Raw genomic sequence first — 19,874 nt, forward strand, 5'->3', positions numbered from 1 at the left:
GCTAGACGAAAGAGTTTTCCGTTTTGGAGGTGCTTCGCAAAACGAATTTCCTATGGGCTTGCTTCGCAAGACGACAATGTCTTGCGAGTTCCTGCTGTTTTTTTTCCCTTCCCCCCCCTTTTTCTAAGCCGCTTATCAGCTGATCCGATCAGCAGATAAGCCGCTAATAGCACTAATCCGCTAATCCTTCAATGGGCTTGCTTCGCAAGACGAAAAAACCGTTAGACGAAGAGAATCACAGAACGGATTCTTTTCGTCTTGCGAGGCACCACTGTACTCTATTCCAAACTAAAAAATGGAAAGCGTAATGCTGGTAGTCAACAAAATAAAGACTCTCTCAAGGCAAATATTAAAAAGGTAGTATAAACACTGACAACTGGGAAACACTGAGCTGCAAGCGCTCTAATTGGAGAACAGCCTTTACCAAAGTTGCTGTGGGCTTTGAAGACGCTTAAACTTGGGATGAAAGGGAGAAATGTGCTAAGAGGAAGGCACGCTTGGCAAATCCACACCGTGATCAACTCCTGCCCGGAAACCTGTGTCTCCACTGTGGAAGGATGTGTGGATCCAGAATTGGCCTCCACAGTCACTTACGGACTCACAAGTGATTGCCAAAGAAGCAGAAGAACAAACTACCTAAGGCAGTTCTCTGGAGAAGGAGGGAAGAGATGATTCTTTTTAACACTGGCATTAAGTGGGGCATCTTGTAGCTATTTTCTTACCTTCCTCCTCAAACCAGCTTAGCAGGGCTGAGGTTGAAGATGGGGGAAGCTCCTCTGACCAGGTGGCCACCAACTTGAGTGCTTTTAAGACACATTTAGGTAAACGAGGAAAAGGTTGCTGACCGTTACCAGCCACGAATTATGGGTTCTGTTGGTTTAAAATAGTATTTATATGCACCACCCTCTTGCAAAATACCAGGGCAGTGCACAGCGATATGGTAGGCATCTGTCTGTCTTAAAAGACAGGGGATTGCGCCTTTGGGGATGAAGTCAAACCAATGGGGAATCGCAGCGCCTGCTGTGGCTGCAGAGACTGGTAAATCGTAAGAGCTGCCTCCTGCCTTGTTTTTGCTGTCTTAGCAGCACCAACTTGACCTTACTGGGGCGCCAGCCTGGACCATTGGTATGGAGGCCCTGCTGGTCTCTGCCCACTGGTGGGGGCTGCCCTCAGGGGTCTCCTAGGCTCCTTTCCCCCCTTGATGGCCTTTGATTCCCAGTTCAGATATCAGGTGAGCTTGATTTGATTCCCACCCGCCTTGTTCCTGATGTAGAAACTGCTGCTTGCCTTCTATCACTGTGCCATTGAGAGCGTGCTCACTTATGGCTTATGTGTGTGGTACGGAAGCTGTACTACCCGGGACAGGATGGGGTTGTGCAGGGTTGTTAAGGCAGCAGAAAGCATTGTTGGCTGCCCACTCTCCACCTTAGAGCAGATTTATGCCACAAGGTGCCATAGGAAGGCACTGGACATAGTAAAAGATCCATCGCCTCCTGGTCACTGTCTCTTCGAGCTCTTGCCGTCGGGACGGAGATACAGGACGATGAAGACAAGAACAAGCCGTCTTAAGAACAGCTTCTTCTCCAGAGCGATCTCGGCCCTGAATGGGAAGCCCAGACTTTGAAAGTCATCTAATCTCCCTTGCTGTATTATACTGTATTGTTTAATTAGTGTTTTTATGGAGCAGTTAAGTAATTTCGTTGTCCCCGAAGGGGGCAATGACAATAAAGATATTATTATTATTATTATTATTAGATATTCACTCACCCATTGTTCCCTGGCAGGGTGCAAATATCATTATTTGGGTTTGCCTCAGGCGCCAAAATGTCTTGGGCCAGCTCTGGCAGCAAGTGAGGCAGAGATACCCCTGGCCAGGCTTCGGCCCGAGAGAACGGACACAGGCTATGAACTCACCCGCTGCACCAATTCTGCTTCAGTGCTTCCTTTAGTTCCCAGAAAGTGGGTTTTCTCTTCCAACATCCCAAAGCTCAGCAAAATGAAAATGAAAAACGGGACTAATACAATTCTAGGCTACGCCAACAGAAGTAAAAGAGTGTTGAGGTCGAAGGATATAACAGTACCACCAAACATGACTAGAGAAGCAGCGTTAGGTGGGCCAATGTGTGCATAGCTTAATGCCCTTGTTACAGCTCTCTGTGGTTCCGCACTGCTCAAAACGGTGATTCGGCATAAAATCCAGTTTATGCAAGGTCAGCAAATGCTCCTGAAAGACTGCACAGCAGAATAGGTACCACTTCCAGGGCACACAGCTGCAGCCGCTTGGAGCATCTCTTAAGTGCTGAAACAAACAATATTGCACTGTTCACGATGGCAGTCCCCCTCCTGGGTCCTATATGTTCTTGTAAAACCTAGAATATGGCAACAGCAAAAAAGTTTGGCTTCATTCATTGGCACTTTTAACGTCTCTCTTTTTAGACCCTCATTCCGCTTGCAAGTTTGCAGGTGCCCTTGTTGCAGAAAAGCAGAGTTAGGCAAAAACAGGCCAGTTTAGTAGCCGCAGGATGCTAACAACTTTTTTTGAAAGGGGTGGGCAGGGATCCCGGAAAGTAACATTCCATACTGCGCCATTTTGTTGCATCTCCCACAAGTCATATAATGAAACTGTTCATTTGCTCCCTGTTAACGGTGTCCTCATTTTGCTGCTTGGCCATCTTTGTACTATACGTTCAAGGCACTATGATACCACTTTTATCAGTCATGGCTTTACCATCCTGGGAATTGTAGTTTGTTAAAGGTGCAGAGCCAACAGTGTGGTGCGGCAGCTAAAAAAGCCAATGCAATTCTGGGCTGCATCAATAGGAGTATAGCATCTAGATCAAGGGAAGTAATAGTGCCACTGTATTCTGCTCTGGTCAGACCTCACCTGGAGTACTGTGTCCAGTTCTGGGCACCACAGTTCAAGAAGGACACTGACAAACTGGAACGTGTCCAGAGGAGGGCAACCAAAATGGTCAAAGGCCTGGAAACGATGCCTTATGAGGTACAGCTAAGGGAGCTGGGCATGTTTAGCCTGGAGAAGAGGAGGTTAAGGGGTGATATGATAGCCATGTTCAAATATATAAAAGGATGTCATATAGAGGAGGGAGAAAGGTTGTTTTCTGCTGCTCCAGAGATGCGGACACGGAGCAATGGATCCAAACTACAAGAAAGAAGATTCCACCTAAACATTAGGAAGAACTTCCTGACAGTAAGAGCTGTTTGACAGTGGAATTTGCTGCCAAGGAGTGTGGTGGAGTCTCCTACTTTGGAGGTCTTTAAGCAGAGGCTTGACAACCATATGTCAGGAGTGCTCTGATGGTGTTTCCTGCTTGGCAGGGGGTTGGACTCGATGGCCCTTGTGGTCTCTTCCAACTCTATGATTCTATGAGTTCTTGGGAGGGGGCTATCTATTCCCCTCGGAGCTACAATTCCCAGAGTTCCCTAGGAAGAGGGATTGGTTGCTAAAGCACTCTGGGAATCGTAGCTCTGGGAGGAGGAATAGGGGTTTTCTAACAACCCTCAGCACCCATAACAAACTACAGTTCCCAAGATTCTTTTGGGAGGGGAGCCATGACTATAAAAAGCAGCAGCATAATACTTTACATGTATAGTGGAGGTGTGGCCTCTGTTTGCTAAAAGGGTCTGCCCAAGTGGTAAAATGAGCTGAATTTTAAACTGCTGGTTTTATGAGGGCCCATCTTCAGATGGTAGCATCTATTACAGACCCTCTAAGTGTTCCTATTTTTCCAGGAATGTCCCTGATTTATAGAAGCCATCCTGGTTTCTGATTTGATCCTGGAATGTCCTGCTTTTCCTTAGGATGTCCCTATTTTCATTGCAGAAATGTTGGAGGGTGTGGAGTCATCTGACCCCTGAGCCTTCTAAATCCTGTAGAGGGAAGTTTGTTTAATGTTTTATTATGTTTTTGTATATGTTGGAAGCTGCCCAGAGTGGCTGGGGCAATCCAGTTAAGATGTGTGGGATATAAATAGTACAATTCTAATTATGGAATGGGACGTCTCTTACTCTCTTCAGAGAAACGTCGGAGGGTATGCTATCATTTCAAAACGTGGTAAATGTTGTACAGTGGTACCTTTGGATGCGAACGGGATCCGTTCCGGAGCCTCGTTCGCATCCTGAAGCGAACGTAACACGCGACTGCATGTCTGTGTGTGCACAGGTCACGTTTTGCCGCTTCTGCACATTCGCGTGATGTCAGTTTGAGCGTCTGTGCATGCGCAAGCGGCTAAACCCAGAAGTAACACGCTCCGTTACTTCCGGGGCACCGCGGAGTGCAACCCGAAAATATTCATCCCGAAGCCACTTCAAGCCGAGGTATGACTGTACTGTGGAATTTGGTGGCATCTCCTCAATTCCTTCACCAGTGTTGTTTTCCAGAAGCCCTCAGAGATGAGGAAAAAGGTAAAGGGACCCCTGACCATTAGGTCCAGTTGTGGCCGACTCTGGGATTGCGGCGCTCATCTCGCTTTACTGGCCGAGGGAGCCGGCGTACAGCTTCCGGGTCATGTGGCCAGCATGACTAAGCTGCTTCTGGCGAACCAGAGCAGCCCATGGAAACGCCGTTTACCTTCCTGCCGGAGCGGTACCTATTTATCTACTTGCACTTTGACGTGCTTTCGAACTGCTGGGTGGGCAGGAGCAGGGACCGAACAACGGGAGCTGACCCCGTTGCGGGGATTCGAACCACCGACCTTGTGATCAGCAAGTCCTAGGCTCTGTGGTTTAACCCACAGCGCCACCCGCGAGGAAGACGGGCATAAATAGAAATAATCCTAACTGACTGTAAGTCAGCCTTCCAGGCTCTCATTCTCCTCTCCCGCAAAGTCCCACATCTAGTTATACTGTGTCTGCCGGGAGGCGATTAAAATGTAGCTCTTTTCCGTTTGACTTTTCTTAGAAAAGCCCAAGACACCACCACATGGAGAGATAACATTTCTCAGTGAATAATGCTTTCCTGTTCTGCACAGTTCACCCTCTCACTTCAGGAATTATCATTGTTATGAAATAAATGGCAGAACACTGAACAATATGGAATTTTGTTGGCTGAGGATATTGATAGGATTATTCGTCCTGAGCAAAGAGCACGGTAATAGATCTGTCTGTGAGGATCAAGAAGGAGGAGGACGGGTGGTGGTTGGGAGAAGATGTCGTTGGGCCCTGAATGAATGCTTGCTTCTCAAACACGGGTGTAATTGGCAGAATTATTTTATTTATCTATAGGATTTTTTTCAAATTTTTTTGGTAAGTGAAAGGTTCGGCATGGGAAAACAGAGAACAGGACACGGATCTGTGTGGTTAAATAATGGAAAGTGGCCCCTGTGTTGATGATTGTGAATAAAACGCTCGAAGAATCCTAGCATGGAGGGGTCTGCTGTTGCCAAGTCAGAAAGTGACTGAGAGGAAGGGCAGGGCAGGAATGCGAGGCTTTTGGGAATTATAGGGACAGAACTTTTCTGCTGCTCCAGAGAAGCGGACACGGAGCAATGGATCCAAACTACAAGAAAGAAGATTCCACCTAAACATTAGGAAGAACTTCCTGACAGTAAGAGCTGTTCGACAGTGGAATTTGCTGCCAAGGAGTGTGGTGGAGTCTCCTTTTTTGGAGGTCTTTAAGCAGAGGCTTGACAACCATATGTCAGGAGTGCTCTGATGGTGTTTCCTGCTTGGCAGGGGGTTGGACTCGATGGCCCTTGTGGTCTCTTCCAACTCTATGATTCTATGATTCTATGATTCTATGATTCTATGATTCTAACTACCTAAATTTATTCATGTATGTGACTATAGCGGCAAGAATGTTACTTGCCCAAAATCTCAAAGAAGTCATCCCAGCGAAAGAAGAACGGATACAAAAACTTACGGAATATTCAGAAATGACGAAACTCACCGGAAAAACTTTTTAATAAAAGAATGGAAATGGTTTATTGAATATTTACAAATAAACAGATGAGAACATTGGCAGGGTTATTGTAATAACCTGCAATTTTATAAGAGTATACAGTGTTACCTCGGGTTACGAACTTAATTTGTTCTGGAGGTCCGTTCTTAACCTGAAACTGTTCTTTCCCTGAAGCACCACTTTAGCTAATGGGGGTCTCCCGCTGCCGCCGCGCCACCACCATGCAATTTCTGTTCTCATCCTGAAGCAAAGTTCTTAACCCGAGGTACTATCTCTGGGTTAGGGGAGTCTGTAACCTGAAGCATCTGTAACCTGAAGCATCTGTAACCTGAGGTACCACTGTATATTTAAAGTAGATGGATAAATGAATAAGTTAAGTAAATTTAGAATATGCATAAAATATAATATAAAATAAAGGAACCGCAGAAAGAGGGGGGAAGGAAGTCGAGTTTTGAAATGTTAAAATGATTGTAAAAATATTGAAATGTATAAAATAGAAAATCATAAAGGAAGGAATAAAGGAATACGAGGCTTAAATAAACCAGACAACAGAATCTCCAAAGCAAAGAATGAATCAAGAGGGCACAGAGTCACATCTCAATGGCAGGACATCTGCCTCGCATGCAGAACTTTCCGGTTTCAATTCCAGGACTCTCTAGGTAGGTCTGGAAAATATTCCTGTGTGAAATCCCAGAGAGATGCTGCCAGCCAGTGTAGACATTGCTAAGCCAGATAGACCATTGCCCTGTCTCAGTATAAGGTAGCTTCCCTCATTCCTTTGTGGGGGGCCTTACAAGTGTGGGGTGAGGAGGGATGGGGCTTGGGCAGAGGAGGCGTTAACACTTTCGTTTCTCATCTCCATCAGCTTTCGTCCCCGAGAGAATCATCCGCGCTTCTGGGGAGCAGGCCACGCTTCCCTGCGAGTCCGTGAGCCCCTGGACCCGTTGGTTTTGGCTCCCTCTGAGTTCCAGGTGTGCTGAAGTCCAAAGCGGTTACGTGGAAATAACCTGGAGCCTTACTGGAAATGAGGTGGCTCCTGTTCGGTTCAACCAGCGGCTGGCAAACCAGACATCAGGATCCCTGGTCCTCTGGAATCTGGTCATGAGCGATTCAGGCACCTACGTCTGCCGTTCGCCCGACGGCTCAGAGACTCGAACCATGCTGGACGTGACCGCAGGTATGTTTCTCAAATAATAGCAAGAGTTCGCCTTCTCTCTATTGTTGTTGTTTAGACATTTAGTCATGTCCGACTCTTCGTGACCCCCTGGACCAGAGCACGCCAGGCACTCCTGTCTTCCACTGCCTCCTGCAGTTTGGTCAGACTCATGCTGGTAGCTTCGAGAACACTGTCCAACCATCTCGTCGTCCATCTTTCCCAACATCAGGGTCTTTTCCAGGGAGTCTTCTCTTCTCATGAGGTGGCCAAAGTATTGGAGCCTCAGCTTCAGGATCTGTCACTATTAATATACTTCTTCTTAATTGTATTTCAGTTCAACAATTACTTTGATAAAATGCATATTTTGTTATGTGTAAATGACTTTAGATACCTATTAGGTCCATAAATTACCATATAGCATATATTCAACATAAAAAACAGCGACAATTTGTTGCTGACAAAGGACAGCAGGACATATAAAGGGCCCCATTGCCTTCAGTAGCTCAGGGCCTCATCAGACCTCAATCCGGCCCTGAATAGAAGACTGGCCACTGTAACACAGAAGACAAGGCGACCTTGTTCTTGGCTTGCGACAGAATTACAGAATTGGAGTGTCACATATCCAACATACAACATAGAAACAAGATTCCAGAGTATCTCCTGGTCTTCCCTCCTCCCCTTTGTGGGTCCTACCGTCAATCATTTCCTCCTGCATCTTTTATAATAATCCAAATCTTTTACTTCTCCATTGTATCCAAAAATTCACCATTAAATTACAAGTGTTGTTCCAATCCTAGTAACGATTTTAATGGCTTACAATGGTTTTTAAGGTAAGTGTCAGGGGTTTAGGAGCAGAAGCACGGGCAAGGGAGGAAACAGAGAGCGAAGGGGAGGAGGCAGAAGAAAAGATGAGTGACGACGACGACCCGAGATCTCCTAGTCTTTCCAGTGAATCAGAGGATTCACAGAAAGGAGCACCAGTGGCGAGGGCAAGGGGGGAGTCTAGGGGGGCACCCCAGGAAGACAGAGCCAGAGAGGACTCAGGGGGGAGCAGCTGGAAATCGGGACCAGCGTCACCGCCAGGAAGCAGGGAAGAGGAAGGGAGCCAGGGGGGAAGCGCTGGCAGCTCACCACAGGAGGGAGGACATGAGTCAGGAGTGGCCACACCTCCACAGGAGGGAGGACATGAGTCGGGGATGGCCACACCTCCATCGGGGAGCGAAGAAACGGTTGAGAGGAAAGTGGAAGGTTGGGCGCGCGCGCCAAGTTCAAATGCAGAGGAAGGCGGCGCAGTAAGCAGCCCCGAAAGAGAGCCAGGTCCTAAAGCCCGGCGCAAGGAGGCAGGAGGGTCTGGGTCAGCGTCAGAAGAATCCCGGAAGGAAGAAGCCCCGGGGGGTAGAGGGACCCAGAGGAGGACAGTCAGGAGGAAAAGGTGGAGCAAGGCTAGGATATTAAGTTGGTGCACACAGGGCGGAGACTCAGACGGAGCTTCGCCGACCTAGCTACTAGGCGTAGAGTTGCGCGCAGCAGCGTGAGAATGGAAACTGTAATTCAATAAAGACTTTTACTTAATGACCGCTGGCTAGCGTGATCCTCTGTGAGCTAGGATCTTCAAGCAGCTCTGACAGTAAGCTCCGTCTCTGCTTGTGGGCATCTACAGCCTCGAGGAGGGGAGAGACACAGGTGCCTACTAGCAAGCTCACGAACGGCAGACGACATGACGGCTGAGCAGCAGATAGAGGAACTCAGAAACGCGGTGGCACAACTGAACGCCGAGGCTCTAGCATCCAGGAAGAGGGAGGAGGAAGCAGCCGCAGCCTGCAGGGATCTCCAGGTCAGGTTAGACGTGCTGACAAAGCAGACACCCCGGCAGGAGGGCATTGGGTTGGCGAGACGGACAGGCGGGCTGGTCTCTCACTTCGATGGGAACCTGCAACAGTATCCCAACTTTAGAGCCGACGTACTGTGCGCACTGCAACTGCTGCATAAAGACTTTAGAGATGAACAAGAGAGAGTGGGGTTCATCATGTCCCATCTGCATGGGGATGCGAGAGCATGGCTACGCAATTTATGGAGAGATAAGGATCCGGCGCTACAGAATGCAGATGCCTTTATTAAAGCAATGGATGGGTGTTTTTTATCAAGTATTGACGTGGATCTTGCACGGAAGGAGGTGCATGGGCTGAGACAAGGGAGGGCCAGCGTCAGGCAGTACCATGCCCGCTTTTTCGCCTTGGTCAGTGCCCTGGAATGGGACAGAGATTCGGCTCCTGTAAGAGACCTCTTTTGGGAGGGGCTGCATAACTCGATTAAAGATGAGATCGCCAGGGGGGAGAGACCCCGAACCACCCAGGAGGTCGTTCAGAGGGCACTGGCAGTGGGGGTGAGGCTGGAAGGACGTCCGTGGAACAGGGACGAAGGGCGTGGAGGGCGCGAACCAGCCGGGGGCCCCTCCTTCTTTCCCAGGGAAGCAGCGCGGGCGCAATCCACGCCTCCGCCAGGAGGAGGAGCCGAACCTATGGAGGTGGGAGGTGCAAGGGCTCAGTCAGCAACCAGAGCCCTAGCACCAGCAGCAGTGAAAGCGAAGCCTCCTAGAGGGAACAGGAAGTGTTACGTCTGTGAGGAGCCAGGGCATATGGCGAAAGAGTGTCCCCAGAGGCCCCACAAGCTCACTGCAGCCTCAGCAATGGTGACTGCAGCAACACAGCAAGGAGGACCACAGCAGGGAAACGAGGCTGTCTGGCTGGAGGAAGAGGCACTGGGGCCCAGCCAGACGTGTTAGTGACGCAGTCCCCAGCGATTTTACAGCCCGTGAACCCCCTCCCGCCCAAACCAGTAGTGAGGCTCACAGCGTCTCTCCAACTGCCCAATGGAATCACCATGGACGTGCCAATCACCATTGACTCAGGCAGCAATGCGGACTTTATAGGGCAGGACTTTGTCGACAGGCACGCTGTGCAGTTGCTGCCGGCCACACTGCCCCTGCAGGTTGTCACGGTGGATGGCAGGGAGCTGCTCGGGGGGCAAGTGGTGAAGCAGACGCCACCAATGGTGATGCGACTTGGGAATCACAGAGAAATCATCAGCTTCAACGTCACTCGACTATCTGACACGCCCATTGTATTGGGCATGAGTTGGCTGGACAAGCACAGCCCAGCGATGGCTTGGTACCAGAGGCAGCTGACCTTCAGCTCTTCCTTTTGTGCTGAACACTGCATCGTGCCCAGGCAGGAAGGAGAGGAAGAGGAGTCACAGCTGCTGCTAGGCACGCTGCAAGCGATTCCACACAAGTACGCTGAATTTTTGGAAGTTTTCTGCGAGAAGGAGGCAGACAGGCTACCCCCTCACAGACCATATGACTGCAAAATTGACCTGCTGCCGGGGGCGGCGCTGCCTAAAGGGAAACTGTATTCCATGTCAGAGGACGAACTGCAGGAACTCAAAGAGTTCATTGACCATAATTTGCAACGCGGCTTCATCCGGGAGTCCAGGGCAGTGGGGGGCAGTCCCGTATTCTTTGTTAAGAAGCGGGACACGCCCCAGAAAAGACTGGTAGTGGATTACAGGATTTTGAACAGTCTGACTAGGCCATCGGACTTCCCCATGCCCCGTATTGACGACCTCCTCGCAAAGGTACGGAAGGGCAGAGTGTTCACCAAGTTGGACCTGCGGGGGGCGTACAACCTCATTCGCATGCGGGAAGGAGATGAGTGGAAGACAGCCATGTTCACGCCACTGGGGACCTACGAATATAGAGTTATGCCTTTTGGATTGCAAAATGGCTCCCACGTTTTTCAAGCGTTTATGCATCACGTGTTGGCGGGACTTCTCTACAAGACGTGCGTCTGTTTCTTAGATGACATCCTGATCTTTTCGGAGTCGCAGCAGGAGCATGACGGACACGTCAAGGAAGTGCTGAGCAGGCTAAAGCAACATAGGCTCTACGCCAAGCTGGAGAAGTGCCAATTTGACGTGCCGGAGGTGGATTTTCTGGGCTACAAGCTGTCTGACAAGGGGCTCGCCATGGACAGCGCCAAGGTTCGAGCGGTGTTGGATTGGAAGAGTCCGCGCAACCGGAAGGAGGTCCAACGGTTTGTCGGCTTTGCGAACTTCTATCGCAAGTTTATCAAGGGCTTCGCGATGCAGACAGCGGCCATCACTGACACGCTTAGCTCCAAGAAGAAGAAGTTCGTTTGGACAGCGCAGGCGGAGCAGTCCTTTCAGGCACTCAAGCGTCTCTTCGCGTCGGAAGAGCAGCTGCTTCATGTCAACCCCAGCAAGCCGATGAGGGTGGAGACAGACGCCTCGGACAGAGCCGTGGGGGCGGTCCTGTTGCAGAAAGACCCGCAGGGGGTGTGGCGACCGGGAGCGTTTTACTCCAGGAAGCTCAGCAAGTCCGAACAGAACTACACCATCTGGGACAGGGAGTTGCTGGCCATTCACGCAGCGTTCAAGGCGTGGAGGCACTTTCTGATCGGCGCCAAGCACACGGTGCAGGTTTGCACGGACCACAAGAATCTAGAGCACTGGCGCACGGCACAGTTCCTGAACCAGAGGCAGATACGTTGGGCTGAGTTCTTTGCAAACTTCGACTTCCGAATAGAGTATGTCCCGGGGGACACCAACATCATGGCAGACGCTCTCTCCCGTAAGCCACAGTATCTGGAGGACGCAACGCCAGCGGCCGCCATGCACATCTTCGCACCAGCAGTGTGGGCGTGCGCCGCGGCGACCGTGGACCTAGAGGCGGTGCGACGGGCGTTGCAGGAGGACTCCTTCGCACAAGCAAAGATGGCAGAGGTGCAAAGGGGCAAGGCAGCGGCCGACGGTTTCCGGCTACGAGATGGATTGCTCATCCGAAAAGGGGCCATCTACGTGCCGGGAGACGAACTTCGAGCCAAGGTGCTGCAGCAGCTGCACGACGCGCCCACGGCCGGGCACTTTGGCAAGGAGAAGACGGTGGAATTAGTAGCCAGGGATTTCTGGTGGCCTGGAATGAGAGGGGAGGTCGCAGACTACGTGGCGAGGTGCGACACCTGCCAGAGGGCCAAACCAGTGCACAAACCGCCGGCCGGACTGTTGGAACCGCTGCAAACTCCGGTCGAACCTTGGGAAAGGGTGGCTCTGGACTTTGTCACGGATCTGCCCAGCTCAAGGGGCAAGACGGCAGTGCTGGTGGTGGTGGACCTGTTTTCCAAGATGGCGCATTTCATTCCGTGTGCGAAGGTGGTCACGGCGGAGCAAACCGCCAAACTGTTCATAGACCACGTGTTCAAGGTTCATGGTCTGCCACGGTCTATTCTGTCCGACCGGGGGCGGCAGTTCATCTCGAATTTCTGGCAGAAGCTGATGGGCTTCCTGAACGTCAAGATCAACCTGGCGTCGGCGAGACACCCGCAGACCAACGGGCAAGCGGAGCGGGTCAATGCCATCATGCAGCAGTACCTGAGATGTTATGCAAATCAACAGCCTGCGACGTGGGTGGATTACCTACCGCTTGCCGAGTTCGCCTACAACAACACGAAGCACGTGTCCACGGGGGTCACGCCGTTCTTCGCCAACAACGGGAGGCACCCCAGAACCTTCCCGGGACTGGAAAGAATGGGGGAGGGGGAGCCGCAGACAGCAGATGCGTTCGCGTCGGAGCTGCAGGAGGTCCACGATCAGCTGAGGCGCCACCTGGAGCTGGCCAAGCACGCATACAAGGTACAAGCAGACAAGCACAGAAGGGTTGGAGAAGAGCTCCACGTGGGAGACTGGGTTTGGTTAGCAGCCCACGCAGTGCCGGCCAGGTCGTTGGCCAAGAAGAAGCTAGGGCATAAGCAACTGGGGCCCTACCAAGTCGAAGAGCAGGTCAACCCGGTAGCTTTCAGACTGGCACTTCCGGAGGGTTCCAGAATGCATCCGGTATTCCACAGATCGGTGCTCACTCCCTACAAGGCACCGCACAGGTTCCAGGAACCCGGAACAGCGCCGAGTCCGGTCAGAGACAGAACAGGGCACGCGGAAGTGGCACAGAAGGAGCGCATCAACGAAGTCACTGAGATTTTGGACTCCAGATGGGGGGAAGAGGGGGTAGAATACTTTCTCGCCAAGGAGGGCACCCCGGCCAGTGCGAACAGCTGGGTGCCGGGCTACGCCTTGGACGAACCTCTCCTCAAAGACGAGTTTCATGCCCTCTTTCCCCATAGACCTATGCCAGCAGAATATTTCGACGACTGGCTTTTCACGCCCACACTTTCGGCCAGCACTTTCCGGGGGTTCGACTCGGACGAGGACCCGACACAAGACGTCCGTTCCCCAGAGGGGTCACCCTCGGGATCTGCATCAGAACCCTCGTATTGGTGGGACGATAGGCCAGAGGAGCAGTGGCGCAGACGGTGGCTGGAAGGCCCAGGACGAGCAACACCGACAGGAGGAAGTGAGGGAGAGACGGACATGGACGTTTTCGGGGACGACCCTGGTTTCGAGCACGGCGGCACAGAGATGGAAGCGGAGGTGACTGTCGTCGACGAGAGCGGGGAGGAAGACCCGGGAGACTTCAGATGGAGGCCTGCCACGGGAAGCGACCGATACCCGACGTTCGTCCCTTTGCAACAGCAGCCCCCAGCTCCAGCACCGGAAGGAGGGGAGGGGGGAATGGGGGGCTTCGAGGGGGGGATGGATGTCAGGGGTTTAGGAGCAGAAGCACGGGCAAGGGAGGAAACAGAGAGCGAAGGGGAGGAGGCAGAAGAAAAGATGAGTGACGACGACGACCCGAGATCTCCTAGTCTTTCCAGTGAATCAGAGGATTCACAGAAAGGAGCACCAGTGGCGAGGGCAAGGGGGGAGTCTAGGGGGGCACCCCAGGAAGACAGAGCCAGAGAGGACTCAGGGGGGAGCAGCTGGAAATCGGGACCAGCGTCACCGCCAGGAAGCAGGGAAGAGGAAGGGAGCCAGGGGGGAAGCGCTGGCAGCTCACCACAGGAGGGAGGACATGAGTCAGGAGTGGCCACACCTCCACAGGAGGGAGGACATGAGTCGGGGATGGCCACACCTCCATCGGGGAGCGAAGAAACGGTTGAGAGGAAAGTGGAAGGTTGGGCGCGCGCGCCAAGTTCAAATGCAGAGGAAGGCGGCGCAGTAAGCAGCCCCGAAAGAGAGCCAGGTCCTAAAGCCCGGCGCAAGGAGGCAGGAGGGTCTGGGTCAGCGTCAGAAGAATCCCGGAAGGAAGAAGCCCCGGGGGGTAGAGGGACCCAGAGGAGGACAGTCAGGAGGAAAAGGTGGAGCAAGGCTAGGATATTAAGTTGGTGCACACAGGGCGGAGACTCAGACGGAGCTTCGCCGACCTAGCTACTAGGCGTAGAGTTGCGCGCAGCAGCGTGAGAATGGAAACTGTAATTCAATAAAGACTTTTACTTAATGACCGCTGGCTAGCGTGATCCTCTGTGAGCTAGGATCTTCAAGCAGCTCTGACAGTAAGTTATAAATTTTCCCCGTTCCCTATTAAAATTTTGGTCTTTCTTTGATTTCTGATTTTTCCGGTCATTTTAGCCATTTCGGCATAATCCATCAACTTGATCTGCCATTCTTCTCTGGTAGGGACTTCATCTTCTTTCCATCTCTGGGGAGCTCTGCTCTTTTTATCATGGCCTTTTATCCTCTCCTCACAGCAACTGCAAGCCAAACATCTTCTTGACAGCACCCCCTCCAACTCCCAGTACTGACCCTTGCCTTGGGATGGCCAGGGCTGTGAGTCGTCATGTTCAACTCCCCACAATTCTGTTCATTTACAGCGCTATGACGCCACATTAAGAGTCGTGGCTTCCCCCCAAAGGATTCTGGGAGCTGCGGTTTGTTAAGGGCGCTGAGAGTTCTTGGGAGACCCCTGCTTCCCCTCACAGAGCTACAATTCCCAGAGTTCCTTGGGAAGAGGGATTGAGCACTCCGGTGATGAGCACCCTTAATGAGCTATCGTTTCCAAGAATCTTTGGCTGTTAAAGTTGTACCTTGGTTTACAGACTTAATCCGTTCCAGAAGTCCGTTCTTAAACCAAAGTGTTCTTAAACCAAGGCTCTGTCTCTGTTATACCCAATTGCAATTCAATGTATTCCTGTTGTGTTTTATGATTTTCCTGATATTGTAAGTGACCCGGAACTGGTCTGTGACTCTAATAAGAAAATTCATTCATTCGTTCAAGGCGCGCTTTCCCATAGCAGTGGGGGACTCAGTTTACAAATGGAACACACTCGACAGGAAGTGAAACATGTTCTTATTCCAAGGCAGAGTTCACAAACAATACACCTACTTCCGGGTTTGCAGCGTTCTTAATCCAAGTTGTTCATATACTAAGCTGTTCTTAAACCAAGGTACCGCTGTATAGCCCTTTAAAATTATAGTGTGGATTTGGCCCGTGTAGAATTGCTCCAATAGGGGCATTGTGAGTGAGGTGTGATGGCAGCTCAGAGCTGCCCTCCATTGCTACCAAAGAAGACCAGAAGCATAGGTCTACGAATGGGGGGGGGGGGGGCGCCTGACCAGAAAGTACCGTATTTTTCTGTGTATAAGACGATGCTTTTTGCTTTAAAAAAAATAGGCAAAAATTGGGGGTCGTCTTATACACGGATAGTGAATGCAGAGGGGGGACGTGCGATTAATGGCAGCAGCAAGCAGGAGATGGGCAGCAGCATCTGGGCAGGTGATTGGTGGCTGCAGCAAGGCCTGCTGGCGATTGGCTGTGGCAATTGGGCAGGCGATTGGTGACTGCGGCAAGTGGGCGGGTGGGCTGTTGGTGGCGGTGAGCGGGCAGACAATTGGAGGCAGTGGCGAGGTGTGCGATCGGCAGTGGCGGGCAGGCAGGTGAGCGATTGGAGAAAGTGACCTCCCCCACCCCACCCCCCAAAAGCTAAACAACTTATATTCTTAATTTGGGGTTAAAAAAAAGAGGTTGACTTATACATGGGGGGCGTCTTATACACGGGAAAATACGGTACTTTGCTGAGGACCTCTTTGAACCTGGAGCTCGGCCTGCTAATTCATCCCTTTTCCTCTTCTCTTCCCAGGCTGCCACAACAACGTCTTTGTCTCCTTCTGGTGGCTCAACGCCTCCTCTTTGATGCTCAGCTGCCGTCACTGCCGCTCGTCAGGCAACTTCAAGGCAAAGTCTTTTCGCTGGATGCTGAACTCAAAACCGCTGGGCAACGGGCACCGGTTCGAGAAGACCAATTATGGGTCCCTTGTCCAATTACTGTCCACCCGGCGGAGGGCTTGGGGGCGCTGGGAATGCCACTCTCTTGCCAATCACACTTGGGTCTCTGAAATTTGCTTGGAGCCACCCGTCGAAGAGAAGGGCGCAGGTGAATTTGAAATACTCTGTGCGGTTGTCCAACTTACATCCAGCCTCTGCGTTAAAGCAAGTATGGAAAACCTGTGGTCCTCCAGATGTTCTTTGACTATAGCTCCTATCCTCCCTGGTGCTGGCTGGGGTTGATGGGAATTAGAGTCCAAAAACATCTGGAAGGCCACAGGTTCCCCATCCTGGCTCTGAAAAGGAAGACTGCAGCTACTATAGCTTTTTCCATCTCAGTGCCAAAGGGATGGAAGAAATCCCACCTAGTGCAATGCTATTTATTTCATTTGGTTTGATAAGATTCATATGCCACTTAATCAACAGGAACCTCTAAGCATTTTGTGTATAAAATAATACCTACCTAGCAAGTGTCGTGGTAAAAGCAAGACATCCCGTTTTCATGTAAGAGCACGGTGGCCATTCTGGGCGCTGCAACCCCACACAATTTCATGCTGCAATCTTGCTCCAGAAAAAGCACTTTTGTGGTGGTACGATCTTGCACAGCTTTTGGGGAGCTCCATGCGCGCCCCCCCAAAAAAGTGTGTCATTTGGGCTCCATGATCTTGTGTGTGTCATGTGTGGGAGCATGTCCAGGAAGATGCGGGTCCCACCTTTGGGACCCAATGTATTGGAGGGTATGACAGTATGAAATAACCATCTCCCTTTTTCTCACCCTACAACACCACTGTGAGTGACCTAGCTGCTCCCAGAAGTCTGTGGTCATACTGTAGTCCTCAGTGCCATCTGTGGGCCATCAAGGGAACTGCAGCGTGATGACATACTTACATTTTTGTTATATGTGTAGCGATAAGCAGTGTTAAAACAAATAAAATGGCATGCCATTTTGTCTGGGTCGGCTTGCCTAAATGAAAATGCTTTCAGTTATGAGAATTTGGACGCACAAGAGCCAGGCCTGTAGCCCTCAGAAGGATTGTCTCCTACTATCCCTTGACAAAAGTGCTATTCTCAGCATCTCAGGGCTGGTATTCCACCATGAGGGATCAATTATGTTACAGAGGTTCAGGAGTGAGGACCAACCAAAGATATTTGCCAGAGCACTTGCAGAAGGTCCCAAGTCCATAGGAGCATATGAAGCTGCCAATGCAAAGTCATACTATTGGACCATCTAGCACAGGATTGAGATTCCTGCATTGCAGGGGGTTGGACTAGATGACCCTCAGGGTCCCTTCCAACTCCACAATTCTATGATTCTATGACTGCCTACACTGGCTGGCCTTCTTGCTTCCAACGAAGGCCAACAGGCAATTTTGAGGTTAGGGTGAAAAGCGCGTTTGTTCCTCATTTCAAAACAACCTCCCAACCCTTCCCTGAAGGTTCTGCTTCTGCTGAGCTGCCTCCCTATTTGGTGTCATTTCTCTCGCCAAGTCCTGCTGCTGCCGTGACTACGGACGCTGTGCCTGCAGAAGCCGGTGGAGTGAAGGGCACCGAAATCTGGATTTGGGCCTTGCTGTTCCTTGGTCTGGCTCTGGTCCTGGCTGCTCTTGGAACAGCCGTGTGGATGTGGAAGAGGCAGCCAGCAGCCAGGTGAGTCAAAGGTATTTTCCGCGGTGAACGCAGTGCTGTCTGGTGTCTATGGAGCCTGGTAGAGCGGGAGACAGGGAGGTCAACAGTAGGTGGCGCCAAAGACAACGACAGGAGGAGCCAGCTCATTCTAGTTTAGTCCCCCTCTTCCAAGGTCAATGCTGAGACTAAGGAAGAGGAAGCTGATAGCAGTGGTGGACCTTGGAGGTCTAAAGTTTAAGCAATGTAGACTAAATTTGCTTTTGGAGCTACTCCAGGATTAAGGGCCCTGAAGCTTAAGCTTCATGAGTATCAGAGTAGATCTGCCCCTGGGGCTGATGGGAGTTGGAGTTCAGCCATAGGTTCCCTCATCCCTGCAGCAGACAGACCAGTGCTCTGACATTTTCATGCAAGACAGTTTCATATCCCTGCTCTACGTTGACACACATCTGGGCCTTCCTGTTAGTACCAGGCAGGGTTAAGATCAAAACAACCCCTTAGAGCCAGCAGATATAATGAAATGGCACTTGTATTATGATGGCATCATAGTGTGTCATTCTCAATCCCCATGACTGGTAGCCATGGATAGGGAAAAACACACTTCCTGAAGACTTAATGATCTATTCCTATACACAGGTGCAGGAGAGATGGAGAGTTTAGTTCAGAGTACCACTGTCGGCCATAAAATGTATGTAGCCCTAAGACTCCTGCAATTTTCTTTCTAGGAAGCAGAGAGGAAGGAAGGAGAGGACAGGTGAGGAATGAAGGAGAAGTTCTTCCTTTTGCCATTTAAAAAAGCTTCATCTTCCAGACTGGTCAGTGGTCAGGGGTTGGTGGGAGAGAAATAATAATAATAATAATAATAATAATAATAATAATAATAATAATAATTTCCCCAGTTTCCCCAGCCACTCTGGGCAGCTTCCAACAAAGATTAAAAGTACATTAAAATGTCACACATTAAAAACTTCCCTGAAGAGGGCTGCCTTCAGATGTCTTCTAAATGTCAGGTAGTTGTTTATCTCTTTGACATCTGGTGGGAGGGCGTTCCACAGATGCACTCCAAGAATACCATGTTGGGAGAAGGCATCTTTCCTCGTGAAATTCCCACAGCAGGGAGTTACACACATGGCCCAGAGAGATTGCCCTGATAAATGATTTCATGTTTCTTTCATCCCACTTGTCACGGCGATCCCAAGGTTGCGCTTCTGCGATAAATCCAGCCAGAGTGAAGGAGGAACTTTACCAGAGGAAGAGTCTGGATGAGGTAAATACTGGCTAGGCATTCCTGGCAGAGCTTGGGGCTAGGATATACTGTATTTTTTGCTCTATAAGACTCACTTTTTCCCTCCTAAAAAGTAAGGGGAAATGTGTGTGCGTCTTATGGAGCGAATGCAGGCTGCGCAGCTATCCCAGAAGCCAGAACAGCAAGAGGGATCGCTGCTTTCACTGGGCAGCGATCCCTCTTGCTGCTCTGGCTTCTGAGATTCAGAATATTTTATTTTCTTGTTTTCCTCCTCTGAAAACTAGGTGCGTCTTGTGGTCTGGTGTGTCTTATAGAGCGAAAAATACGGTAATTTGGGGCAGGCGCTGCACATTCAACTGCCTAAATTGCCCTTTCTCTTTTCTTGCTTCTCCTCGCAGGGACCTGCTTGCCTTCATTATGCACAACTGGAATATCCCCGAAGGAAATCCACCTCTGCTTGCACTCAAGACAGCACCACGGTGTATGCAGTCATTGTCTGACGCCGTCACTTCCGACGCCCACACTTCTAACATTGGCAGCCACAACTTCTACATCTCCTCTGCACAGTTCCTTTTGCTGCTTCCTCTCAAAGCCTCCGGAAACAGTGAACAAGAGGTTCCCACACATGACTTTTGCTCCTCAGACTCCATGTCCCTGAACGCCACCCCAGCCTCCTGCTTCCTTTAAACAGGCCTGCTTTTTGTCA

The 19,874-nt window shown here is 50.7% G+C and overlaps 1 protein-coding gene across 2 annotated transcripts; it reads left to right on the forward strand.

Annotated features, from left to right (window-relative positions):
* Window positions 1–4,863: 4,863 nt before the first annotated feature.
* Window positions 4,864–19,874, forward strand: LOC310701782 (uncharacterized protein). Of its 2 annotated transcripts, XM_083493155.1 has the most exons (7): window positions 4,866–5,107; window positions 6,783–7,094; window positions 16,115–16,408; window positions 17,736–17,946; window positions 18,648–18,676; window positions 19,122–19,189; window positions 19,567–19,874. In XM_083493155.1, the coding sequence occupies exons 1-7, from the start codon at window positions 5,050–5,052 to the stop codon at window positions 19,666–19,668; spliced, it is 1,074 nt and encodes a 357-aa protein (XP_083349281.1). In that variant the 5' UTR covers window positions 4,866–5,049; the 3' UTR covers window positions 19,669–19,874. The 2 variants fall into 2 exon arrangements, with proteins under 2 accessions (XP_083349282.1, XP_083349281.1); XM_083493156.1 differs by lacking the exon at window positions 18,648–18,676 and having other exon boundaries at window positions 4,864–5,107.

The sequence above is a fragment of the Podarcis liolepis genome, assembly GCF_965112155.1.
Source record: "Podarcis liolepis genome assembly, chromosome: 2".
Classification (NCBI taxonomy): Eukaryota; Metazoa; Chordata; class Lepidosauria; order Squamata; family Lacertidae; genus Podarcis; species Podarcis liolepis.